Here is a 27,064-nt window from a genome sequence, read left to right on the forward strand (position 1 = left end):
ACAACTATATAGCAGTGACGTCCCTAATATTTGCTTGTGACCGAATGCTCTTCATCTGTAATTCGGGGGACACTTTTGCTGCTGATGGGACCTTCTAAAGTGTTCCCAATGTGCCAAGGGGAAACAAGTCTTTATACTGACTGTGTTTCAGTTTGGACAGGTATTCAAGAGTAATTTACTGCTTCTCCAGAGAGACAGATTACATTTTCTAAACTCTGTCACACACAACCATCCTTTTCGACAGGTTTGGCCTCTAGCATTAATGGTTGACACAGTTTCGGAAAATGTTCATGTTTCCAATTTAACTGTAAGTATTTGAATTCATCATGAATTTCTTTTCTGTGATGTCAAAGGCCTACCAAGAGAGCACCCGGCCTTCCACGTCGTCGAACGTAGTCTCTGCGAAGACGGGTTTTATGTGGCTGGCCCTGTGTCGTTCATGAACAACTCCGAACCAGAAAAACCCAACGTCGTCGTGAGGGGAAAAGGCCACCTCGTGACGGTGTGCCGGCTAACTAATTATTCTATCTCTGAAGGTTGAGACGGTTTCATCTGCAGAAGAGCTTTTGGACCTGTTGGAGAAAGCTCAAAGAAACAGAGCGACAGCGTCCACAGTGATGCATCAAGTGTCCTCCCGATCTCATTATGTGAGCACAGTAGCTCTGAAAGGAATCAACAAGCGAAGCCCGTTACTCCAGTGGGGTTGAAAGTTTTGTCTGTCTGTCTGCGTGTGTGTGTGTGTGTGCACTACTCCTGAACGGCTCGGCCGATCTGGCTGAGATTTTGCAGGGTCATTGGATATGTTCTTGGCTCGCCACACACCAAAATTCAGCTTTCTATCTCAATCCAGTCGCTCATATTAGCTAAAAAACACATCAAAAACGGCAGAAAAAAGACAACTTTTTGGGTACCTGAAACATTTTGTCAAGTTTCATATCGTTTCATATGTTTTCGAGGCTGCTGATGACGAAAATAGAACCCGTTCAGACCCCCGACCGAAAGTTAAATCCCGTTGGTGTAAATTTTGAAGATCAAATGTTTTTTATATTAGAGGGGATCACGCCTATTTCTACGGCCTGCCTATAGGAAAGCAGCCTGCCGAAGGCAGGTTACGCCGCAGGCCAAGGAAGGTGTATACGCCAGGCGTGGATTGTCGAAACTGGCGCAGCATCGCGAAGCCTGTTACGACAAGACAACGTCTGGCGTACACCTACCTTGTTCACAAAAATACACTAAGATAAAAATTTGCCTATCATTCATTGATTGTGCCCAAAAAGACCATCGGTAAGGTAAAGTCCCTCAGCGTGAAGTGGCATATCTTTTCTGTAGGTTGGTACAGTTTGTACGCTGACGTGGGCACTGTCGGGCAAATAAGAGTGGTGGGGAGCCAGTCTTGTGGGCTGCGTGGGCCAGCCCCACGCGCGGCTCGAGTCGAGCAGAGACGAGCCGAACAATTCTTGAGCCGAGCCGGGGTGCCCGCGGACACACTGACAACGACCACCATCGCACTGTCTCTCTCGCACTCACGGGGCGTCCCGTAAGGGAGCGAGAGAGACAGCGCTGAGTGCTCAGAATCAGCACGCTGGGTTCGCGGAAACTGCAGCTTGCCAGGCCAGCTGCCCACCGTGGAGGGAGCGGCTGAAGCCGAAGCAGGCCGAAGTTCGAGGTAGCGGGAGGGAGGGGAGGGACGGGAAGCGGGTGGTAGCGAGAGGGGAGGGGGGATGCGGTGCAGCAGCAGCGGTGCGGTTTTCGCCAGGCCCAGGCCCAGGATTGCCAGTAGCCGGCGCGCAGTGGAGCGACTCACATCACAGCACCTCATCCGTGGCCAGTGAGTGGACTTACGAAACGTGCACAAGGTTTCATCCTTCCCACATCTACTTTTCACTCGGTACTTCCTCGCGGCACGTTAAATGTTAAAGTGCAATTTTAAACGTGGTGATGCATGCTTGCTTTTGTGTCGCTTTGCATGAAATTGTGCTCGAATTTATGCATTTTTACGCATGTTATGCAACTTGGACACATGCTCTAATTCGTGCAAGTTACACGTACAGAATTCTTCATATGCTTGGTGTAAGCGACGTTCGACGTCAGAAAATTTCGGCTAGCCAGCCCAACTAGACTAAATCTTACCGGTAGAATTTTCCTAACGTCGCGTGGTAAGAATCTAAACAGTCTAGCCTAAGAATCTAAACAGTCCAGCCTAAGTTGTGCCGTGAAATACAGGGTTTGTGTGTACTGGGTATCACGCGAGTACCGCCTCGGATTTTCAACTAGATCAAAACGTGTATGACTTCATTTTAGTCCAACAGGGTGGCTCAATTTCTCACTCGCGATTTCTCAGTCAATTCTGATCTGGGGGCTTCTATTCACTGAAAATATCTGTCCAATTTTCAAACGCGATCTCGCACAATTTTGAGAATGCGTGCTTTTCGTTCAAATTTATACGCGATTTCTGCTCGGCCATCCTGCCACAAGTCGCATGATTAAAATTGTGAGAGATTACTGCGATTCAAAAAAATGATCGGTTGCACACCTCAAACCATCTGTGTCGAGCTCCGCGGAAGCTGTGTTTAGGGTTTCTCTGGTTCTTTTTTTTCGTTTCAAGATTCATTGGAGTATCCTTCAAGGTTACGCACGTTTGGACACATTGGTCTCCCCGTTCCCCCATGTAATGCCGCGTTGCGTTAGGCCTGAACCTCGACCCCCTTTCAAAGCGAAACGTTACGCTAAATTTCTTGTGTAAGCATTATTTTACCCTTACTTACTGTTGCAATTTCCGAAATGTTCTCACATGTTATGTGTTTAGTGTAAGCGTTACGCTGGCTCCCCCCCCCTTTTCCCCATTTCGTGAACCGCAGCGTTACGCAGGACAAAGACCCCCTCCCTCCAAGTTCGTAACGTAATTTTTAAACGTCCCTTGTATGCGTCACTTTCGCTGTGAGCTCACTAAATGTATATGTACAATATAGTACGTGGTAATGCCTAATTTTTAACCTGCGTACCGTCGTGCGTAAAATTGGCCGTTAATTTGCATAATTTCATGCATCACGCACGATATGCATATTCCACGTATTCTCGAAATCGTGCAGGTTGCACCCACAAAATTCTACCTAAATACTTAGTGCGAGGGGGCAACAACCCTAGAAGTCTTGTGTCCCCTTGAACGCTAGAAATCCCTGGAAATCTGAAATCTTGCCCCCTAAAAGACCAAAAACAAGCTAGTTTTGGGCGTATTATCGGTTAAAATCTTGCGAAATCCGACGAAATCTTTAGCCTTAAGAAATCTTGTGTCCCCAAACATCCGTTGTTATTGCCCCCTCGATTTAGTGTTAGGTCGTCAAGATCTTCTCCTTGTTCAAGGCACCCTCATGTGAATGCCTGGTCGCCTGACCCTAAATCCGACGGAACTCAAACTGATCTCTTCTTTTTTCATTTTCAGCCATTTTCGGTGATTTCTGAGCAACATGGCTGCTTCTCGCCCTCTCACGCACAGTAAGCAAACTCACATTTCAGGATAAGATTTAGAAACTGTATGCTTCATGTCCAATAGACCCTTTCGGTTGTCTGTCGCCGAGTGAAGAACACAAGTAATCAGAAAGCCAGGAACTAGTAGGTGGGTTTCTGGCTGTTTTGTTTCGTTTGATCTTTCCTCGGCGACAGACAACTGATGTCTATTCTATTCACTCTCAGCGCATTACTGACTTGTCGCTTAATTTGTCAGTTGTACTCGCAAGTAATTTCTGCAATCATTATAGTACTTTGTTGTTATCATGTAGTGAAATAACAATTTGTTTTTGTAAGTACTGATTTTAAAAAGGAAATTATTCACACTGACCTAATAAATACTAGGTATTATCCTTGCTTATACGATCACTGCTCACCAAATTTTGAAGAAAGTCAGCAATGCGCTGAGGATGTTGCTGCAAGCAGATTCCGCACCAAATTTCCACCGACTTCACTATGAAGTGCATCGGGAACTCCAACACTGATAAAAATTTTGTCGCAACTAAGCGACACATTTATCGCTTACTTTTTTAGCAACAAGATTTGTTGTGGAACGAATAGCTTGTTAAACGGTAGTCGTATTGGAACCAAGGGATAATTTCACAACGACTAACTTGTAATGACGCACCAACAATAACACATCAACAACAAGTATTGAGAGTCCAAAAGAAATTTTGTAATGTCTGCGACAATATTCATAGAGTACTTTTGTCGCTAAATTTATTTTGCATGTTTTTTTTTTTCAACAATAGCAATTTCCCTATGACTTAGAAGAACAAAAGATGATTATTCATAATATGCTTTAATTGAGCAGATAATTGCAAAAGATGTTGTTTCCACACAAATTGTATCGTAAAGGGTGATAACAAGAATTTTGTCTTTCAACGACAAAATGTCGCTTACTAGACTCAACGACATTTGTTTCGCTTTGGTTCATGATGAAGTTCTGTTATGGAACGACTAAATTTTCACTCATCTGATTGTTTCTGTACAACCAATTTTTAACAGTGAGGGCAGTCCAAACTCAAGGCGTGTTTAGAGTTCCAGAGTCGCTAAACAGGAGACTCGAACCGAGCGTGTGCCCGCATCAAAGAATTCCTCGTTCGCAGCGCAATCCATTGGTGGGGTCACACGTTCGGTTCGAGTCCCGTCTAGCGACTCAGGAGCTCAAAACGCGTCCGGGGTTTTGACCGCCTCTACCGGTCTTCTGGCCCACTGTGGATCAATGCGCTCCGTTTGACCAGATCCTGGGACGGGCCCGTGCGCGGTGTGCGGTGAGACCGGCCTCCCCTGCGCGCGCTGCCGCGTGGACTACTACTGCAGCAAGGAGCACCAGAAGAGGCACTGGCCCAAGCACAAGGTGGGCTGCGGCAGTGTGGAGCTGCGTGGAGGCAGTGTGGTGGCGGCCAGGGACATCCCCGCCGGCACGGTCATCATGAGGGAGGTGCCGGCGCTCTTCTTCCCAGCGTCGCCCCTGACGTACTACCAAAGCCAGTGTCTTCTGGTGAGTAGACGAAGACAGCCCCTCAGCATTCCTGCACTACACTGATAAAAAAAATCCTAACTTAGCGACCCATTTATTGCTAATTTTTTTAGCGACAAGATAGGCAACGAATAGCTTGTTATAACAAGTCTTTGACCAACAATAAATGTTGTCAGTCAACGACAAGTATTGTAAGTAGAAAGAAAATTTGGAATGTCTGCGACAAGTATTAATTGAGTACTTTTGTCGCGCCATTTATTTTTAATGGTTCTACCGTAAACAAATGTGATTTCCCCATGACTTAGAAGAACCAAACACATGATTATTAATAATATACTTGGATTGAGCTGACGATGGCAATAGATGTTGTTACCACATAAATTGTATCGTTAACGGTGCAAACAAGAGTTTTGTTCTTCAGCGACAAATTGTCGCTTACTAGATTAAATGACATCTGTTTTGCCTTGGTTCATGATGACATTCTATGTTTTGGAACGACTAAATTTTCACTCATCTGATTGTTTCTGTGCAACCATTTCCTAACAGTGCATGCACAGTGGGTCAGAAGACCGGTGGAGGTGCCCAAAATTCTTATCGCGTTTTGAGCTGTCGAGCGTGTGACCCCGCACCAATGGATCTCTCGTTCGGAGAGCAATCCATTCTCACGTTCGTTTCGAGTTCCATCTAGCGATTCGGGAGCTCAAAACGCGTCCGGGATTTCGTCCACTCGCACCACTGTGCTACGGCATTATGATCGTTTCTGTGTTCAGTTGCTGTGCGTGGGTTGCTGCGCCGAATTGACCCCGAAGGCAGCTTCGCAGTGCCGCCGCTGCGGACTGCCTGTCTGTGGCAACGCCTGCAGCCGGGCCAGTGAACACCAGGTGGAGTGCAAGGCGTTCGAGCGCGCCAAGTTCAAAGTGACAAAAGGTAAGTTCACAGTAGTAAATGTTCAACAGTGAAAGGCTGCACCAACAAAATATAGTGGAGATTTTCTCCATAATACCAACGAAATTCGTCGAAATATCTATGAGGTACAGTGAATTCTCCGTGGCGTCGTTATGAAGTCAGCTACATCACCATCATATGCAACATTTTCACCTTGATATGGAGAATCTTCACTGCACAACACGATAAAAACTGAACCTGGTTTTCGCAGGAAGCCAATTGGCGATTTCCAGGGAGTTCCTGGGAAAACCAGGAACCGTTTTAACCGTGAACATTTAGAGTGTTTTTTCTTGCTTTCACTCTCATTTTTCTACTGAGTAAGACAGTACTCAATGCGGCACGAACGAAGCAATCATAATACAGAGAAATTTGTTTGCAATGTGAAGAAAATTAAGATACTGAGAAACCTTTACGATAGGGTTTTACCTATTTCTGAGCATTTTGTTCGCACATTACGAAGGAAGAGCCCAGTAGAATCTTGGGAATATCAGCTCTAAATGGTTTTCATTCCAGAAATATTTCCAGGACATCAATGTTTCACTTTACAGTATTCTTTAACGGAGATTTCTTTTACTTTTTCCAGCTGATATCCGCGGCGCTACGGGAGCTATGCTTGGCGCGGCTGTCGCGACGCTTCGTGTGGTCTCGGCATGCTCTGACAACCAGCTGCTCCAAAATCTTCTTCGTGAACCGACTTTAGATGGACAGGGGTTGCAGGTTCGTAACACTTTGAAATGTCTTACGAAGAAATTTCCCATAATACGGAAAGGGCGCAAGCATAATATTTTCATCGCAAGATTCAAAGAAAAACCTTTGTAATGCGTAGAAAAGCAACCTTCATACTAATGCTTGCGAATTTACACTGCTGTTCGGCGCATAGATCTCATGTACTGTAATATTATTTTCAACTGTGGGTTTCTACTCAAGCTAACGCTCATTGGGATAGATGACCGGTGGAGGCGGTCAGAACTCAAGTCACGTCTTGAGCTCCTGATCCACTAAGAAGGCCTCAAACCGACCATGTGACCCCACCAATGGATTCCTCGTACGGTTCGAGCCTCATTTAGCGACTCAAGAGATCTGAACGCGTCCGCGTCCGGGATCTTGACTGCCTCCGCCGGGTTTCTGCTGGCCCACTGTGTAACGAGTTGTGACTTGCAGGCGTCTCCTGATGCCGCGTCCTGGGTGGACACCATTGAAACCTACATCGCCGCTGTGGCCTTGTTCCTGCGCGAGGTCGCGGGCATCAAGTGGATCCCCGAACAAGACCTCATCCGCGCCGCGCGCATCGTCTCCATGTACGCAGAGGACTTCGAGGGCCCCGACCCTGCCAGATGGTCACACGTCTCGAAACAGGTCAGTTCGTTGTTGATATCTGATCGTGACGCTCGCAGTGAACACACTCCAAATTTATGCAAGTGAACGTGGAAGTAACCTAGAAATTAGTGCGAATTAGTACACTCTCAGCCTGTTACTACCAACTTCTCATCAGCAGACGCATTTCTGTTAACAATCATAATACAGCTTATTTTTTATCAGTTAGCAGACGCATTTCTGTTAACAATCATAATACAGCTTATTTTTTATCGGGTTGCTTATTACTGTTCTGATATTATCGTTTTCCAAATAAATTAATAAGAAATTTTTAAGTCTCTAAGATCAAAATACTGAGTATTATGGTTGCTTACAGAAATGTGTCTGCTAATGAGAAATTGTCAGTAAAAGGCTGAGTCTATGTTTTCAATTATTATTACGAATCAAATTTGTTCACATTGCGTATCATTTTTGGCTTCCTTTTCTAAAATATGTCTGCTTTATATCTTAGAAATGGTCGTAGTCATCTTTGTAAGTCTTCCTGAGTGCCACTGTGGCAATCCAGGAATGGTAGGTCATGTTTTGTTCGAAACGTTCACACTGTGAATCAAGTGGTTGGAATCAATCATGTCTAACTAACATTTTTGGCGAGGAATGCTTGTTTCCCAAATATCCGTGAGGATCAACGCATCGTCGCCCGCAATTTCATGAAAGATTGATTTGTGTGTCTGTCTGTTGCAGGAACACGTAGGCACTCTGTATGTTGGAATGGCGCAAAGAAAGCACAGCTGCTACCCTAACTCCGGTGACACGATTATGAACGCCGAGCTCAAGGAGTGGGTGGTCGTGACATCGAGGGACGTTGCTGCAGGTGCACCCATCACCACCCACCATCAGGTTAGAACAATTGTTTTAATTCTGAGCCATTTAAGAGGTGTCAAGCCTGCTCGGGATCGAAATTTGACGGTTTTATTTTTTTACTCAGTGTGTAAACCATGAGTATTACGGTTGTTCTGTTTTGCAATCGAAGTTCGCCTTTACTTGTAGTGTGGATTCGCATGAAGGAAGTGACCAACAATATTTCAACAAGTTTACCATGTGGATCCTCGTGAAGGAAGTGACCAACAATATTTCGACAAGTTTACGTAAACTGTATTGTCGTAAAGGTTTAGAAAAGTTAGAACTTATGCTTCGCAGTTTTCAATCACCATAAGAGATATTTTGTGCCTAAATGTGTTTCAACTTGTTTTTAGAAACCATATATTTGTATGCGAACTTCTTTTACTAGATTTCAATGACTATCATTGATGCCATAGTAACCCAGCGTGCACTTGTAGTGCTCACAAAGCTGAGTGGGAAAAAAAATATTTTGGCTCTAGGTTTAATTTGTAGCGTCTCACTTGTCTTTCAACTTTTACGACTAGTTGGAATGCGTCAGTAAACTTGCCGAAGACATGTCATCACTCTCTTCAAGTGAAAACACAATTTATTGTTCAGATATGTTTAAAGAAGGCCATTCTTCGAATGCAAACTGATTTCTGGATGACCGAGTGCATTTTTTGTTCTAGAGGGACCCAGAGACTTGGAGCTCTTTTCTGTCTGTTATTGCTCACAGTTTGATTGTGTTCGCAGCGCTGTCGCTGGCTGGACGACACGCTGCAGCGGCGCGAGACCCTCTTGGTTCGCAAGGGCATCGTCTGCGACTGCGAACGCTGCAGCGACCCCACCGAGCTGGGCGTGTATGTGGGCTCGCCCTGCTGCGCCGGCTGTACAGGTTCGTCCCACCACACTAGCATTGACACGAGGGGTGACCCACTGTAAAATTTTGTGTTCAATGATTGAGTGAATGTGCAAGATAGTGCAAGATTTCTGGCGTTTTTGCCACACACGTTGCCTACTTACAGGCGTTTTTGCCACCTGAATGTGGAATGTGTTCAAATTTTGTACAACGAATGTGGGTTGCTGTTCCCCCCTCGCATTGACGGAACTGTCTCTCGCTCTGGAAACTTAAGTGCGCACTGAAATTCAAAGAGTGAGACCTGACCAATTTTCGGCGATACGAAAAGTATGATCGAAAAAAAAATGACACACACCAATGTGTGACCGATAAAGGGTCAGACATCAGCGAGACTGGCCCTTGCTTAGCTTGAGGGTCACATCAGAGTTTGACTCTTCTCCGTCTTATATTTTAGTATAGCCCTTTTAAGCGTCATAAGTCTGACCATTCTCAATTCAGTGCGTGCATGGCACTTTGGTTTTTATGTGTGCCTGCATGTACACTGCTTAAATATGTGACTGCGCTCTACAGGGTTTTTTACAAAGTTTGTATGAGACGTCACAGTTTTTTGTGCAGATGAAATTTTCGTATGAATATCGTACGCGAATTTGAACGAATATGGGGAAATGTGTGCAGTTTTTCGTACGAAAATGATAAGAAAAGTTCGTCTTAACGAAAAACAGGGATGTCTTGTACGAAAGTAGCTTGTACCTAACGATCAGTGTGTGCATGCTAACTGTCTTCCTAACAAATCCGGACTCAATCTGCTGACACTGTTTTCTGGTTGACAGCTCAAGGCAAGCAGCGCTACCTGGTGCCTGTCAAAGAAGATCGTGATCTGTGGCGCTGCGAGGGCTGTCCCCTGGAGATGACGGTGAGCGAAGTGAAGGCTCTGACCAAACCAATGGAGGATCGGCTGGAGGAGCTCAAAGGTGAGTTGCGGCGCGGAAGTTTGACCGATGTAAGGAGGGATGCGAATATCTGACCGATAAGACGAAGAAAGTAAATATACCTGTCCGATTTGAAGAGGAAAGCGATTGAATGTCTGACTGGTGAAAGATGCGATGCAAATATATGACAGTAAAGAAGCCGATAAATCCAGACATTCAAAGGTGGAACCCCCGTTTGTCAATGATGGGTCATTCATTCAGCTGAGGACAGCTCGCCTCGGCCCTGGCGACTTCAACGTTTTCCGATACATAATTTTAGTTCGTCCTTTCAAGCAAACGGCTGCATTGCACTTTTTGCAATACTTGGTTTTTGGTTCGGAATTTTGAAGCCAATTGCGGTGCCTTAAAGGTTCCTGGTTTTTCCAGCCTATAAGTGAGGACACTGGTGATTTCCAGAGTGTTCCCGGGAAAACCAGGAACCGTTTACCGTTTGGTGAGGCCTTGTCTCTCGGGCATACGAGCATATAACTTTATCCTCATTTCACATCAAATTCTTGTAAGCTATTTTAACGCATAATTACGAACTATTTCTGCAATGTTATGCACTTGAATACGTACACGTACCACACGTGTGTGGTGTGTAATTACGATATGCATGCCTAATAATTCATGAAAAATTCACAAGAGTTAAGTGTGTGCTGAGAAATTTCTTCACGGCCCTTAATTCTTTCCTTATGACCTCTTTCGCCAGGATCTCCGCCAGAGACGATACTCCAGTTCACCAAGGCCCAGGTGTACCCACACGGCCCCTTGCACTCTACGCACACTGTGGTGTTGCGCGCCAACGAGTACCTCAGGAAAGATATCTACGACCGCAGGGCCGACGAGCAGGCCACCGAGGGTGAGTCCAAGACGAACGGCACTCGCGAAACAGAACTCGAACCGAACGTGCGACCCCACCAATGGATTCCTCGTTCGGAGAGGAATCCGTTGGTGGGGTCGCACGTTCGGTTCGAGTCCCATTTAGCGGCTCTGGGGCTCTGAACGCGTCCGGGATGTTGACCGCCTCCACCGTTCTTCTGGCCCACTGTGACTCGGCAGACTATTTAATTTGGGTTGTATTGCAGGCGAGGTGGACCGCTGGGAGGAGGTGGTCCGCGGCCAGCTGCGCGCCCTGGACCGGCTGCTGCCCGGTGTGGTGGGCGAGGACCGCGCCGTTATTCTCCTGGAGCTGCGTCGCCTCACGCTGCGTCGTCTGCGAGCGGCGGAGAGGAAGGCGGCACTGGAGGCGTTCTGCCAGCCCTCCCGGACCACGGTGAGCACTTGCATCCCTCTAAATACACAGTAAATGTCTTACGGTGAAAGGCTGCACCAACATAATATGGTGGAGATTTTCTCCATAATACCAACGAAATTCGTCAAAATCTCTATAAGGTACAGTGAATTCTCGATGGTATGTTACGAAGTCAGCTGCACCACCATAATATGGAACATTTTCACCATAATATGGAGAATCTTCACTGTAGAACATTTAGAGTGTATATGTTGATGCAGGCAACTCCTTATCCCTTACTCGGGGACACTAGGTCCTGGATCTTCCGGGACCGTCCTGGTTTTCCTATGTATTGAACACAGGAGAAACCAGGACGGTCCTGGAAGATCCAGGATCGAGTCTAACCGTGTATGCACTAGATGCATGCTTCAGTTAGCGCGTACATGGCATAAATGCACTAGTAAGTGCAAGCTTGGCAGGCATGCACTAGCTAGGGCGCTTGCAGGGATGCTCCAGTTGGAGCATACAATGTACGCTCTTCGATTTGTTGAGTACCATTTTGCACGAGACATCACAGGTTTTTGGGCACACGAACTTTCCGTTCAATTTTTTTTTGTAAGAAAACCTGCACCTAATTCCCCAGTTTTGTGCAAAGTTGCGTTCAAATTTGCGTGAAACGTTCGTTTCCACCAAAACAAAAACTGTGATGTCTCGATCAAAATTTGTACTCAAACATTTAATGTGCTCCCTTGCACTTTTAGCTCCCAAAATCTCTGAGGATAAAAGGGTCTTGATCAATTCTCGTGTCACCATGACGATATTTTGGTGTAGCGTATGTCACCCTATGAGTTTTTCATTCTCAGTGAGGTATTGACGTTTTGTTGCCTAGGAAGAGTCTCACCCTAACTAAATGCGCACGTTGTTGTAGGAGGCCGGGCTCAAGCTGCCGGAGTACAGGCAAGCCGTCCTGGATGTCAACAAGCAACTTTGCGGTCTTCACTTCAACAGGGACGAGGAGATGCCGAAGCGTTTCCTGATTGAAGACCCCTTCGGTGGCAGATAGTCAGGTCCAGACGCCAACTGCCTCGTCATTGTGTCCATCGGCGGGTCCTCTGAGTGTCACTTTATTGACGAAGCTGCCATCATGTTCCATTGAGTGATACGTTACAAATGTAAAATGGAATTCCTTTTTGTGTTTAGTTTTTGTTGACTACCGAGTGAGACCTTTAAGAAGTCCACTTCATTCCTTGTTTATATTTTAGTGAGGGCTATCGGTTTAAGTCGGTGAATATTACTTTTGTTCTTCAGAGGCTCGAGGAATTTGTTGGAACGGAGAACTAACAGACGCAAATTAAACGTTCATTATCAACTGTGTTTAATTTATATTTTCTAATCAAGTTCCTAACAAATTTTTCTTTTCGAATCAAGTTGTGAATGTACAATCATTTGTCTTGAGAACAAGTTTTTAATCAATTTTTCAGTTCAATTTTGTACTAAAGCAAAGCACGAGAAACAACATGGTAATTTAGTGAGCTTCACACTTAATATCACGGTTCTATTTGTGAGCTATGAGTGACGCAATTTTGAGCATATCCGTCGGTGATACAATGTGGCGTCCACCAGGTGACACGAATTGTCCAATGTAATAGCAAATTGCAATGGGCATGGGACGATTTGTGTCACCCGGTGGACCCTAAATTGAGTCACCGACGGATATGCTTAACAGCATCATACTACCACTTGCAAAAGAAAGCGACCTCCCGGCCGGGCCCGGCACTACCCCGCGTCCAGGCGGCTATGGGATCTCCAGCAGCTACCTGAGTGCGGGGTAGCGCCGGGCCCGGCCGGGAGGTCGCTTCCTTTTGCAAGTGGTAGTACATGGGATCAGGAAACACTTCCATGACATCAAAAGTGAAGTGACTCATCAGCGGAAGTCAGCAAAACTCCAGTAAGTGTCAAGGCGGTTGGCGAGGGATTCGTCACTCCCAGGCGGTGACGCTGTCCTCCGCGACAGCGATCTGGAGGAGCGACGCGGGGCCGCCGTTCCAGATGTGCTGCTGCGGGAACAGGATTTGGATCCCCGGAATCGCCAACCGTCGACGTCGCGGCGGGTCCTGGACCGCGAGGAGCGCCGCCGAGTGTGGAGCCGCGCCGCCCCGCGCTCCACGAGAGCCTCCAGCGGTGGACTGCAGAGCAGAGAGGAGCACAGTTAGAGCAGATTTTCTCAAGCGTTCCAAATGTCTTGATTTCCCACGATACGAAAGAAGGAGCGCAAGAGCATAATATAAAGGAGGTTTTCCCTCTTATTACACTGTAAAAAATTCCGTACTTTTGTACGGAAATGGTACAGAAAAATATAGTACGGAAGGTACGGAGAAAAGTACGGAACGTTCCGTACTTGCTCCATGTGAACCCATGTTAATGGGTACGGAACAAAAGTACGGAACGTTCCGTAGTTGGCAAGTACGGACCGTCCAGGCAAATTATTGACCAGACATGTTCCGTTCTGTTTCCGTACTTTTTTCTCACAGTGTACGACACCCTGAAAACCATACATACTATTGCAGGCCTTCCAAAGAAAAGCAGCTTTTTATAACGGGGGTTTTAAGCTTGCAAAGATAATACTTCGTACACCAAAGTAAATTAATTCGTACACGTTCAAAATACTTCGTAAGGTTTTTAAGCGTGGAAAGGATTTTCTTTGTATGACGTATTACAAACTCGACAGTTTGTACCTTGCAGAGGCTCAAACTACCTCTTCAAGTTTTAAGCGTATGCACTTCAAAATATTTGAAAGATGTTCTCAAATAGTGTCAGGGCGGGGAAGAACTGGACACCCCATATTTTACTTCAAATACCGTAGGCACAGGAATAACAACTATCAAAAGTTGTTCCGTGGCATCAGCGGTTCATTACACGACAGTTGTCAGGCCAGTACATACGGCATTTGAAGTAAAATGTGGGGTGTCCAGTTCTTCCCCTGTCCAGTTTTTCCCCGCCCTGACCCTACCTCTCTACTCTGTCGCTTCCGTCCTCCTGCGAACACGAGCAAGTGTAACCAGGTCTGGGGCCTGAAAAAGTGCCGCAATGATTAAGAAGGTGAACACACTAAATTCCTCTGTGCAGTTTTTGTCCTAGTCTCACTCAATTTTTCAAATAAGTGATTTTTCGTGCCCTATTTCACACGAATTTGTGCGAATTTGTGTCACTCAGCGTACAAATTTGAGCGGAAAAATTAGCATACATGTTTACAATTGAGTGAGACTACGCACCAAATTGCATGATCATCCACTGTAAAAAAAAAATCAACGGGGAAAGGTACAGGCACAGTCTAGAAGACAATTTGCCTCGTACCACCGTACCTCAGCCAGTACGGCTTTTGGGGTACGGAGTACGGTTTTTCATAACATGGGCTTTTATGGGAAGCACGGTTTTTTTGGTACAGTTGTTCTGTACACCGTGAGGTACGGTCTAGCCGTACCTTTTTCCTTAAAAAGTACGGCTTTTTCAACAGTGTCGAGCCACTCTTCGAAGAGCGTGCATAGTATGCTGTAACTGGAGCATGCCTTGCAAGCACGCTCTAGCTAGCGCATGTCTGGCAAGCATGCACTTACTAGTGCATACATGCCATGTACACGCTTCCTGATGTAGGCAACTCATCCCGTATGCACTAGATGCGCTTCAGTTACGGTCTGCACAGCATGTATGCACCAAGTGCATGCTTCGCAGGCATGCGCTAGCTAGAGCGTGCTTGCAGGCATGCTCCAGTTACACTCTCATTTCAGGAACGTGACATCACGTTTAAACGAACGTGACAAAATGTCCCGTTTGAGCGTTGTGTCACATTCGTTTGGGTGTGAATTGGCCAAAAATCAGCTTGTTCACATCCAAACGAACGTGACACAATGCTCAAACGAACGTGACGTCACGTTTGTTTCAACGTGATGTCACGTTCCTGGCATGAAAGTGTACAGCATCCAATGTACGCTCTTCGATTTGTAGAGAGCAGCGTATCTTTGAGTAACATTGGGGACTGGGCCGTAAGAGGCGGCCTAATTTCTAGACGCATTTTGGGCTCCAAAGTCGCTAAGGATCCGAATCAAGCGTGTGACCCCACCGATGGATTTCTCGTTCGGGGAGCAATCCATTGGAGGGGTCACCTATCGGTTCGAGTCCCATCTGAAGCTCAAAACGCATCGAGAATTTCGGCCGCCTTCGCCGGCCTTCTTGGCCCAGAGGGGATGTCGTGAACTGGGAAACGTAAGTAATGTTAATGGCAGCTCACCCATCACGACGCAGTTGATGGTATGGTATCCCTGCTGTGTCCACTGACCAGCTTCTGAAACTGAAATAATTTACATTAGAAATCTCGGAGATTAAAAATCATGATAAAGACCAAAGCACCTTATTTTGCCGACAAAGTTGTTCGACAAACCTCTTTGTGCGGTCAAACTTTGGTCATCACCATGACTTGTTCCGTTCTGCCTTTCTTATTGGTCTTAGTGCATCTGTGCATAAATGCCACCACCACCACCACTCATCCCATTGTTTGAACATGCATCACCACCTCCAAATTTTTAAATTCTGGATAGTTTACCAATGGAAGGGTGTACATTGAAGTGTGCGCTGACTGCAGTTAACATGTACAGCGGGCCAGAAGACCGGTGGAGGTGGCCAAAATACGAGACGCGTTTTGGACACCAGAGCCGCTGAGCCGTATGACCCCACCAATGGATTCCCCGTTCGGAGAGCAATCCGTTGGCGGGGTCGCAGGTTCGGTTCGAGACCCATTTAGCGACTCTGGAGCTCCAAACGCGTCCTGGATTTTGGCCACCCCCGCCGGTCTTCTGGCCCACTGTGACACTTGCGTAGTGCCTAAGGCATGGGGAGTTTGTCTTCTCCAGAAGAATGTACACACTTCGATAGGTAGAGTACGTAATCTGACAATACATGCAAGCAGGTTTGTGAGGCCGCAGATGGGAAAGGGACACGAAGGAAAATTCTCGTACCAAAGTCCGGAACGCTGTAAAAAATTCCGTACTTTTGTACGGAAATGGTACAGAAAAATATTGTACGGAGGTACGGAGAAAAGTACGGAACCCATGAAAATGGGTACGGGAAAAAAATACGGAACGTTCCGTAGTTGGCAAGTACGGACCGTCCAGGCAAATTATTGACCAGACATGTTCCGTACTTTTTTCTCACAGTGAACTCTTACTTTTAAGTCTGCAACCTCATGAAAAAGCAGAAAGAAGGAAAAGAAAATAGAAAACATTGCGCAAGGAATTTCGTTTCGACTGTCTTCCGCGACGAATAGCGCCGTACGACAGGGGCTTTACTCAGCCCCACACTACAAAAACCGCAAAATATTGTTTCGGAATATTTCTTTTGATACTTGTAGAACAGATGACGACAGTGAGAAAAAAATGATTCGGCGCGCTGTGAAAACCTTACAAACTTTTTTCAAAAGTAGCTTGTCATAATAAAGTATTTTGAGCATACATGAGCTTACAAAGAAAATATTTCGTAATTTGCGAACTATTTCTTCGTTTGACAAACTTTATAAGTTTGTACTGTGTGCTCAAAATACTTCAGAAGGTTTTAAGCGTGCGTATTGCAGTGCTTCTTGGGTCTTCCGTCGCGCCGGTTCTTTCGTACACTGTGGCAAAAAGGTACGGAAAATTCTGTTAATTTTTTTGCCAGGATTCTCCGTAGCCCTCTTATCAATATTCTCCGTAGGGCCGCACGGAAAATACTGTAAGAGCCTACGGAGAATACTGACAAGAAGGCTACGGAGAATCGCCACAAGCTGTTTACAGAATTTTCCGTAGTTTTTTGCCACAGTGGTCAACCTGCAGACATGAAACACTCAGTTAATCAACCAATAAAATATTCAATGCAAGTCGTTTCCGGCTCATACCATTCATGATTAAGTACAACAAACGAGCTCTAATGAGACGAATCACAACAATTAACAACGATTTTAAAATATGGCCAGGCTTCGCCATGCTGCGACAGGAGTGACCTACGCGATAGAAACGTCCACCCTAAATGTATTCGTACAATTTTGAATGGGGTCTCACAATTTGACACATGCGAAGTTTTTCGTATAAATTGGCACGCGGGTTCACCCAAATTCGTGCGAAATTGCGTACAAATCTCTACGAAAAAGCTCGCAGAGTTGCGCATTGAGTGAGACCACATTCAAATTTGAACAAAAACATTTAGTGTGAAGTCAGAAAACACCATGGCTGCCCATACTCAATTTGAAGTCATTGGACAAAGGATTCGAATTAAGAAACTTAATTGTCAGGGAGAATCTAATGGCCGATGAATAGAAACGGAGCTGGGTCCACCAGAATGATTTCAATCGACATTCCTATAACGAGAAAGCAACTTATGTCGAAGAATCGGAGAAAACCTCTCGGGAACACACTAATGTAATTTGTACAATTGTATACGTGGTCTGACACATTTTCAAACAGGTGAACTTCGTAGCCTACTCCCCCAGGTCTGGTCCCGGCCTGAAAGTAGGCAACAAGCACGTATCACCACCGCCTGAAGGTAGACAAAAGTTCATGGCCACCTCCGAAACTTAATGCTGGAGCCCCCGACAACCCGGTATACCAAGACACAGTGGCCGTCGGCCTAAACTCCAGACGCGTTTTGAGCTCCAGAGTCGCTAAACAGGACTCAAACAGCGCGTGTGACCCCCACCAATGGATTCCTCGTGCAGAGAGCAAGCCATTGGTGGGGTCACGCGTTTGGTTCGAGTCCCATTTAGCGACTCTGGAGCTCAAAACGCGTCCGGGATTTTGACCACATCCGGCCCACTGAATAAGGGGGCGCGACGCGACAGCGACCACGACGCGGCGCGGACGGGAAGCGGCGGCGCGGGACGTGCCTATTCACAGGAATCTCTGCGAATAGCCTAACGACAATTGTTTGCAGGAATTCCTGCGATTAAGAACGAAATCTCTATTCGCAGGAATTCACTTTGCAAGGAATTCCTGCGAATAGCCTCGCAAGCTCTGCGCGCAGGAATTTCTGCAAACAGGTACTTCATTCAAATCCGCAGGAATTCCTGTCGAATTAAAACATTAACACTATTGGCAGGAATATTTATAGATTAGCAAATTATTTTAAGTCTGTCCATAATTACTTCATCTCTGATGCTTAAAAATAAATAAATCGCAAAAAAATAACAATAAATAAATCGCAAAAAAATATTTCATTAGGGAAAATCACAGGTCTCAGCCCACATGTCTCCCTCCACTATCTCCATAAGCTCTGTGGCAGGTGTGACACCATGGCGACACTGGCATTTATGGTCATCCCCCATTTCGCCCAAGCCAATCTGAATAATTTTGTAACAAGCAATACACAGAGATACCTAACCTATCTCAGACGGAAACGACGACCCAAGCTGTATTGCCCCTGCCTCTGCCATGGGGCGACGAAAAACACGTCGGGACACGTTTGTTTGTCGGTGTCGATTCATATTTCAAACAGCTCCCCGACTCTTATCGCGGGGGTGCCGCTTCCGCAGAATCCCCCTCCAATACCAACCTACACAGTTCCGCTTCACTGTGTCTATTGGCGTTTCTCATCGTGAACGATGAAGTCTTCTGATTCAATGTAGGTTTACCATAAAAATATGAGACTCTCAAGCAGAGCCGATAGTTGTGTATACCGGCTATTATATTTAAATTCTGGTTAGCTGAGGGAATGAGAATCAGTAGGTTGGTTACTGTGGAGGCGACAGTGGCGCTCTCTACTGTGGACTGAGGGCACTGTTTTGAAATGTGATCTGGCCCTGTCCGTCAAGGGAACCTGCTCAGTGTCTGTCGTTCCACCATGGCGGGGCCGGCAGAGGGAATACGGCAAGGAGCGTATTTTTCTTCTTACGCTGAGTTTAAAGAGGCTCTAGACATATATAACAGGGAAAAAAACGTTCTTTTTACAACTGCATCTTCAAAGGCTGTAGCCATAGCCAACAACAATCTGAAAGCAGGAGAGGAGCCTTACGCTGAAGCCCTCAAGTACAAAAACCTCACCTTAACATGCAAAAGTGGAGGCTATTATCGACCATCGTCAAGCAAGGGTTTACGCCCTCACCAGCGGTAAGTCACTAAATCAAAAAGTCCACCTTTCTAGCCATCTGTACAAAGCTAGGTAGTTTGTCAGTTTGCCTGTTCTAGTGGTCATTTTACCATCTTCTCACATTGTGTTTTACGTTACAATAAAGAGAAATAGTTGCATTTTGTTCATTAAAAATATAATCATCAATTTCAGAAGTTTCGATGTTGTAATTATCAGACGCTGCTGACATGTGATTTGCTTGCAGGACGATGAAAATAGGGTGCCCTGCACAGATCACCTTGAAAGCTGTGAGGCATCCAACTCAGAGACTGCAGATTACAATCTTAAGGGAGAAACACTCACATTTGCAAACGGAGGATTTTGCTGCATTCTATCCTGAGAATAGACGAGTTGATGCAGAGACTGAAACAACTGTTGACAATATGATTTTATGTGGAGCAAAGCCAATGCACATCAGATCTCATGTGAGAAGCACCACGAGAAAAAAAATGACTCCAAAGGACTTCTCAAACCTGCAGTAAGTAAACAAGGCACCGTGTCAATACTGTGGCATTAATACTTTTCTTAAAAAAATATCAAAGCAAATAGTTTTTATCAAAAGTTTTTTTGTTTTTTTTTTCTGAATAGAAGTATTGATGGCACAGAATTGATTGTGGTTTACTAGATTGATATCACTAAGAAATTCTACTTGTAGATATGATTTAATGTTGCCTTTTTGCCCTATTTTCCCATTAATGATTTTTTTATATTAAAAATTACATAATTTGCGAGTCTTACTGAGTGAAGCCAAGGGCCTCAGAGGCAACGTCTTATTTGAATTTATTTCAACCAATTGTGTAGAGTGTGTGTATTATTTCTTTTTGAGTGATAATAGGGGCGAAAAGCACTATGCTTTGCCTTAAGATGATATTGACCAATTTCAAATGATTGTAACGAGCTTGCTAAGCTATACTGACTCATTATCATATTTCATGGTTGCAGGCAAAAAATTAAAAAGAAAAACAGGAAAGGGAAAACCGATGAAGAGGATCTGCTGGCTGAGTTGAACCATCTTCTGGAGGAAGATCCTGGATCCTTTTACAAAATCGGTTATGTTGATGAGGGAGAGAGTGAAGAAGAAGAAGAGGATGGAGATGAAGCTGAGAAACCTAGACCTATTGACTTTATAATTTTTCAAACTTCGGAGATGAGAGAAAATCTGCGGCGGTTTCCAGACATTGTTGGGATGGACACTACTTACGATACCAACAAGCATAACATGCACCTTGTAGTGATGCAAGTGGTAGATAATCATGGGAATGGGAGAATTGTGGCTTATGTTCTTGTTCGGAGAGAGACGAAGGATATTATTGAAGCAAGCATAGCAACCTTCGCCAAGGCTAATGAGGATGTGATGCCACATGTGAAAACAGTGTTAGTGGACAAAGATTACAAAGAAATTGGAGGCATTAAAAAGGTCCTTCCACATGTTCATGTGCATCTTTGTCACACACATGTCTTGAGAATCTTTGAGAGAAAAACTAAGAAGGAGGATAATGGTCCAGAAATTTTCAAGATTGTGAAGCAGATGAGTGTCTGTCAAAGCAAAGAAGAATTTTTAGAACTGTATTCAAAACTACAAACTGTAGCATCAGAGAACTTTATGACCCAGTACTTTGACAAATTCTGGAAAGATATTGACTCAGCCTGGATATTGTATGTCAGGAATGCCTCTCTGTCACTTGGCATCAGATCAAATCAACATGTGGAATCTCACAATGGCAAGATTAAATCTGTAATCAACAGGACACAAACAGTTGCTGATCTCATTAGACAGTTGCTGAGACTGCACAAGTCTAGGGAGTTTGATAGTGCATACAAAGACTTCAGAGAGATGGCATCTAAGGCCTACATTGCGCACAACCGAGATCCTGATGTTCAACTCATCCTCGATTCCCTCTCGGATTGGGGAGGCAGGTTATTAGTTAGTGAACTGAAAAAGAGTGCTTCCCCAGACTATGTCCAAGGTCCTGACATTGTAACCGAGGATGAAAACTTGTGCTCTTGCAATTTCTACAAGATGTTTGGCATGAAACATTGCGCTCACATCTTTTTTCAAAGACGTAATTCAGGTAAAGTATTTATCCTCCAAATGTTAGATTCAAATAGTGTGAATTAATTTCATTTACTACCATAAAATATTCCTCACTGCAAAGCTTTCAATTTTTTTTCTCTATTTTATTAACAGGACATGAGTTGTTTGTGGTAGCTGATGTACCATTAAGGTGGCTAAAGACTGACAACAGAAACCAAGACCCTGACGAAGATGAAAGTCCAGTTAGAGAACTTCAAAATGGGGGTCAAGTTAGGGTCTCTATGAGGCGCCACCCATTAGGACCACGACCTATGGACAAAGCAGCTAAGTACAAAAAAGCTCTTGAAGTGTGCACTGAAATCTCCAGTTTGCTGTCTCTGACTGGTGGACAGCAATTTGAGCAACGAATGGAGGCTTTGGAGAATATTTTGAAGCTGTGGATGAGCAAGAGGGAATGCATAGTTCTACCCATCTCAGCCAATGGTGTAATTGATAGTAAGTTTTCTTAATTTAATGTCCTGCAGGTGTCTGAGATATATATTTTTCACAAGTAATCCTTCTAAAATTTTAACAGTGGAATTCATTCAAAATTCTGAAACACATAATGTTGAACCCACTGCTAGTGACAGAACAACAGAGGAAGTTCACATTTCATCAAATACAGAAACTTCAGGCACTCATAATTTGAGAGATGATTTGGGAGCCCAAAAGTGTCCCCCAGGTAAACAGCTTTGAACATTTGCATCTTTTTGTAAATTTCTGGGTTAACTCTGAGGCTTATAGATATGGTTTCATTTCAGATATATACATGGTAACCTGCAAGAATTGCGAAGTAGCAATACCCCGGTAAAAACTTTGTCATACCTTTTCAAACACAAAAAAATCCTAAGACCTCATGAAACATTGTTTAATCTTCTCATTACATTTTTTGCAGGAAGATTGTTAAGAAACAGGGAAGCAGGAACTATAAACGTTTCTATTATGTCTGCCGGTGCCATCCTACAGCCCCATTTTATCGGTGGGAAAAATGTTTCCATTGCAATGCAGTAGATGTTAGAGAGGGACATTATCAAGAGGATGCAATCCCACACTCCCAAAATGGTCCCGGTGAAAATACATCATCTCCTAACATTTTTGGAAATAGATCACCACTCAATAATTCTGCTAACAGTGGTGGTGAAATTGGGCCTTCAAACAATGATCAAGAAAAGACTCTTGCCGAACTCGTGTCAGGTGAGTGTTCTTATGTTGACATTTCATAGGGTCACAGTTAAAGCACCATTTAACAAATTTCATTTCAGATTATGAAATAAAAAGCAGAGCATCATCAGCAAGGATGCAACCACCTGGCAGTCCTGATATGTTTGGGCCCTCAGATCCCGAGTCAGATGGAAGCTTCCACATGTCCTCAAGACGCTCTCCTGAATTACACGAGACCCACTCTCATATCTCGGACTCACCAACTGAGAATATTCCTGGCAATAGTAGTCCTGATGAAAATGTGTCACTATCACTACCTAGTTGTGATGAATTTGTATTCACTACTAATTCTGCCAATAATGACCCTGAATATGTGTTAATTCAAAAGCAAATAAGTGAAGGGAAAACTCTTTCCCAACTTCTAGCTGGTCAGTATTCATATTTCATCATCTTATCATGTGATTGCACAGGAAAGCTAACACATTTCTTTTCAGATTTTGACAGGAGAAATCCTCCAAAGAGGAATGATCAAAGAGGACAAGAGACTGCTACTGATGAATCAGATGGGTCACCTATACACACATCTATTAGGCGCTCCCAAGAATTGACTTCACCAACCAACACTGTGTCAGAGCCTGATGAAGATTCAGATGGATTATCCATACATACATCTTTAAGGCGCTCCCAAGAATTGACGTCACCAACCAACACTGTAGTACAGCCTGATGAAGATTCAGATGGATTATCCATACATACATCTTTGAGGCGCTCCCAAGAACTGACTTCACCAACCAACTCTGTGCATGATCAAGATTTGGATGGGTTATCCATACATTCACCTTCAAGGCGCTCCCAAGAATTGACTTCACCAACCAACTCTGGGGCAAACAAGGAGCAGGAGCCAGGTTCTGAAAAAAATTCTGGTGGGTCCATTCATAAATTTAAAAGGAACCCTCAAGGAATGACTCCATCAACCAATTCTGCAGCAAACAAGATTTTGCAGCATCAGCCCTCCTTCGCTCTCCCTCAGACAAACCAAGGTACTTTACACTCACTTATCAATAATCAAACCTGTAGCACCAATGCCCAGTTGTCATGGACTTTACCTATCCATTACAGGACCTCTGAAACCTCTGGATAAAAGCGCCCAGGAAGCTCGTAGAAAAAAGGGTAAAGAAATTCCTGATGCAAATGTCAAAGAGCATTCCCACAATTCTTGGATTGTAGTTTCAAGTACCGATCAGGATCAATCCTATAAAGTCATCGAGAAGCAGCAATTGTGCAAAATAAGTGCATGTGCTGAGCCTCCATGCAGCCACATGTTCAGCTGCTCATGTCAGGACTTCCGATACAGAAAGGCTCCATGTAAACATATTTATAAAATTTATGAGGTCGTCAAGCAGAATGAAGGTAGACTCTGAAATTATTAAATAATATTGATTTGACCTTTATATTTTACTATTGTGTGAAAATCCTAGTTTCTTTATGTTAAATGCATAAATCAAATTTTACTTTTCAGAAAATAATGCAAACTCTAGGAGAATAGTGATCAGGGATGTGTCTAAATTGTCTAGTCTTGTATTGCCGAGTCATAATGTGAGTGGAAATCCTCGGATCAAGAAACCAGAGAAAAAAGGTAAGAAAGTTTCACAAAAATAGCTTTTTTATAGTGAAAAAAAAGTAATACAATATTTTCTAATTGAACAGGTGGATCAACTCGACAACCTAGACTACTCAATGAATGTGGTGCTTGTAACAAAATTATTCAGCAGGGTGCGCTTATTTCGACTTGCTCACTGTGCAAGAAGGTAGTGCATCAGGACACAGAATGCTCCATTCCAAGTGTCTCAGGTGTGATGGTTGATGAGGATGTAAGAGTTTGTAGGCGCTGTCTTTGTGAGAGGTGCAAGAAACCCAAAACGAAGAACCATCTGTGCCAGTGTCATACCTGCCACAGAGCTATTCGAGACAGTGACGACAGCTCTGAATGTAACAACTGCCGCCAATACAGCCACAATAGGTGCATCTCACATAAAAACGCTTTTTGTGACCCTTGCAACTACATTCGAGGTACTTATTATTTTTTGAGTGAATTTTGAAAAAAGTATGCCATTTAATGACAATGCATTACATTTTCAGTTACTGGATGGGGCCGTAACGACACAAGGTTGCTGCTTAATGGAGCCATGCTCACTGATGTTCATATCATTGCAGCTATAAGAATGCTGCAGGATCAGTTTCCAGATGTGGATGGGCTGCAACCTCCTATAGCACAGGAGAAGGATATTACTACGAATGTAATTCAGTATCCTAAAAGACGTCCAGGAAGTGACTATGTCCAAATTATATCAAATGGCCATATGCATTGGCTCACTTGTATAATTTTGAAGGGTATGTTAAAAACCAGTAGCATCATCAAAACATAAATATTTTGCCACAAATGTAATTTTAATTTAAGAAAGAATAACCGTATTGAACTGAAAAAGAAATTACCATCTAAACATGGTAACTATGTTCTTTTGAAAATAATCTTTTCCTTTGCCACTTATCAGGGACTGGGAAAATATAAAAATCCAGTTAGGTTTAACAGCACTGTATCACTTTTTGATTTGACTACATTTAATGTTCCTTTGTTGTCAGGTCCTCACGGCAAAGCAACAGTCCTGGACACTCTGAACAATTTTTCTCTGTCAAGTTTTGCAGAGCAGCAAGTTGCTCTCATGATGCACACTGACCATACAGAATTTAAAGTATATTTCCCCCACTGTCAGGACCAAGGAGCCACTATGGATTGTGGGCCACTAGCTATTGCTCTGTCCACTGAATTTTGCTTCACCAGGGAGATAAAGGAGACTACTTTTGATACTGACAGATTAAGGCCACATTTTCTACAGTGCATGCAAAGAGGTAGGATGGAAAGATTTCCTCAGCGGGGAGAGCCACCAAAGCTGAAGAAAGGAAGCTCCAGCAAGTGGTCATTCGTGAAGGTCTACTGCAAGTGTCGCCTTCCAGACCACTTCGACAAAATGTTGGTGAAGTGCAGCACCTGCCGCATGTACTACCACATGAAATGTGAAGGCCTCACTAAAAATCCAAGCAAAAGACATTGGAGTTGCAGCAAATGCTGCTAAGTCCATCGGTCTTCTCCACAGTGGAAATGGTGTAGTGTTTTACATATGCCTCTGTGCCTTCTCTATTTCAAGGGTTACCAAAACATTACTACATTATCATATCTTTGTGGTCTTATATACTTTTATATACTAGTCTTATAATTTCTTTGTTATTTAGCTTTATTCAATTCCTAACTCTCATTAATCACAGGTGTGCTCTTAAATATTTCCTGAAGAAGAAAAAGCAAAACTTCTGCTCTGATAAAAAAATATACGTAAGCAATTTTCCCAGTGAGCACAATTTCTTAAGACTGGTTGAGATCAAGTTGTCATTTCTTGAACGCAGAATATTATTTTCATGGGTAAATTATAGCAATGTATCAGGAAAAATGCTGTAAAGTGCCTTAATATCAAAGTATTTTTACTGCTCGAAAACACCTAAGAGTTTTAGACTAGTGATTTAGTCAGGGTTCTTGTTCTTGTTATGTTGTTGGGAAGACTATAAACAGTTCCTCTCAAGATAAAATTTTGTGATCTTTATTAAGGAATAAGGAATTTTATTGTGATATGTCCGTGTATTGAAGTAGAGCATAAATGCCTGAACTTATTGAAGCTGTATTGTAGTTGTAGGTGTGTCTCTTGTAATTATTTATGAGTATTTACAGCCACAATTTTGCAAAACAAGCTTGCAAAACGGTTGAATTTCCGTGTACTTCCAATGGTGGTCTGTAGGCATCTTATTGTCATTATCCTCTAATTTAAATGTGTAATCTTGTGACATATTGCTGACGAGTTCAATAAATGTATATTATGGGATGCATTAATATAGTTATTGACAGATACCTAGAACTCAGCCAAAAGAACCAAAATAAATATATACTTAGATGGCCATTTGATGTGCATAGTACTTGAAATGGGCCAAAGTTCCTGGGAATAACATATTATTTGTGAATCCGCAAGAATTCTTGTTTATAGCACTTTTAATGGAAATATGCAGGAATTTTTGTAAATAGCATCTCTTATAAAAATGCGCAGGAATTCCTGCATTTTTGATTCACGCAATCTATTGGCAGGAACATATTTATTTCTTGAACAATCCCTGCAAATAGTCAGAAGCCGAGACAATCGCAGGAATCCCTTCCTGTCGATAGCCAACACACTCCATAAAGGCAGGAACTCCTTCCGGCGAATAGCCGAATAATCCTTGTGCGCAGGACTTCCTACCAATAGGGCCGTCCGGCGGCGCGGGCCTCCCGCCTTCCAGGACGACCGCCAACGCGACACTGCCACGCCGCCTGGCACGCCTCGCGCGGGGCGCGGGCGGCCTGACCTGACCGTCGGCCGCGCTGCATCCCCCCACCCTACCCTACCACCACCACCTTCCCCTCGAC

At 44.1% G+C, this 27,064-nt stretch overlaps 3 protein-coding genes across 13 annotated transcripts; 2 read left to right on the forward strand and 1 right to left on the reverse strand.

The window, feature by feature from the left end:
- The first annotated feature begins 286 nt into the window (after nt 1-286).
- Nucleotides 287-12,560, forward strand: LOC117648174 (SET domain-containing protein SmydA-8-like). Of its 11 annotated transcripts, none has more exons than XM_034390482.1 (12): nt 287-307; nt 3,440-3,492; nt 4,749-5,008; nt 5,758-5,914; nt 6,516-6,649; nt 7,094-7,288; nt 7,988-8,143; nt 8,879-9,020; nt 9,815-9,955; nt 10,665-10,814; nt 11,041-11,228; nt 12,115-12,560. In XM_034390482.1, exons 2-12 carry the CDS (start codon nt 3,465-3,467, stop codon nt 12,247-12,249), a joined length of 1,686 nt encoding a protein of 561 aa, XP_034246373.1. In that variant the 5' UTR covers nt 287-307; nt 3,440-3,464; the 3' UTR covers nt 12,250-12,560. The 11 variants fall into 11 exon arrangements, with proteins under 11 accessions (XP_034246373.1, XP_034246363.1, XP_034246365.1 ...); XM_034390472.1 differs by lacking the exon at nt 287-307 and adding an exon at nt 1,699-1,828; XM_034390474.1 differs by lacking the exon at nt 287-307 and adding an exon at nt 1,773-1,888.
- A 515-nt stretch (nt 12,561-13,075) lies between these two features.
- Nucleotides 13,076-17,863, reverse strand: LOC117648192. The gene is made up of 4 exons (XM_034390531.1): nt 17,107-17,863; nt 15,472-15,531; nt 14,197-14,257; nt 13,076-13,372 (listed from the first exon to the last, which is right to left on the reverse strand). The coding sequence occupies exons 1-4, from the start codon at nt 17,192-17,194 to the stop codon at nt 13,111-13,113; spliced, it is 471 nt and encodes a 156-aa protein (XP_034246422.1). The 5' UTR covers nt 17,195-17,863; the 3' UTR covers nt 13,076-13,110.
- A 298-nt stretch (nt 17,864-18,161) lies between these two features.
- Nucleotides 18,162-26,871, forward strand: LOC117648161. The gene is made up of 14 exons (XM_034390416.1): nt 18,162-19,309; nt 19,534-19,806; nt 20,271-21,400; nt 21,517-21,858; nt 21,938-22,084; nt 22,164-22,209; nt 22,298-22,596; nt 22,665-22,991; nt 23,058-23,603; nt 23,683-23,973; nt 24,083-24,199; nt 24,271-24,633; nt 24,703-24,954; nt 25,204-26,871. Exons 1-14 carry the CDS (start codon nt 19,044-19,046, stop codon nt 25,692-25,694), a joined length of 4,890 nt encoding a protein of 1,629 aa, XP_034246307.1. The 5' UTR covers nt 18,162-19,043; the 3' UTR covers nt 25,695-26,871.
- Nucleotides 26,872-27,064: the final 193 nt, after the last annotated feature.

This window comes from Thrips palmi, unplaced genomic scaffold (assembly GCF_012932325.1).
Source record: "Thrips palmi isolate BJ-2018 unplaced genomic scaffold, TpBJ-2018v1 HiC_scaffold_3, whole genome shotgun sequence".
NCBI lineage: Eukaryota > Metazoa > Arthropoda > Insecta > Thysanoptera > Thripidae > Thrips > Thrips palmi.

Coding starts and splice junctions, on each gene's coding strand:
- LOC117648174 (XM_034390482.1), top strand. CDS start 3,465: ATGGCTGCTTCTCGCCCTCTCACGCACA. Junction 6,650..7,093: donor TAGATGGACAGGGGTTGCAG/GTTCGTAACACT, acceptor TGTGACTTGCAG/GCGTCTCCTGATGCCGCGTC. Junction 10,815..11,040: donor CGACGAGCAGGCCACCGAGG/GTGAGTCCAAGA, acceptor GTTGTATTGCAG/GCGAGGTGGACCGCTGGGAG.
- LOC117648192 (XM_034390531.1), bottom strand. CDS start 17,194: ATGGCGAAGCCTGGCCATATTTTAAAATCGTTGTTAATTGTTGTGATT. Junction 14,258..15,471: donor CATCAACTGCGTCGTGATGG/GTGAGCTGCCAT, acceptor GCACTTTTTCAG/GCCCCAGACCTGGTTACACT. Junction 13,373..14,196: donor GGAAGCGACAGAGTAGAGAG/GTAGGGTCAGGG, acceptor TCTGCTCTGCAG/TCCACCGCTGGAGGCTCTCG.
- LOC117648161 (XM_034390416.1), top strand. CDS start 19,044: ATGGCGGGGCCGGCAGAGGGAATACGGCAAGGAGCGTATTTTTCTTCT. Junction 21,401..21,516: donor TTTTCAAAGACGTAATTCAG/GTAAAGTATTTA, acceptor TTTTATTAACAG/GACATGAGTTGTTTGTGGTA. Junction 22,085..22,163: donor AGCCCAAAAGTGTCCCCCAG/GTAAACAGCTTT, acceptor GTTTCATTTCAG/ATATATACATGGTAACCTGC.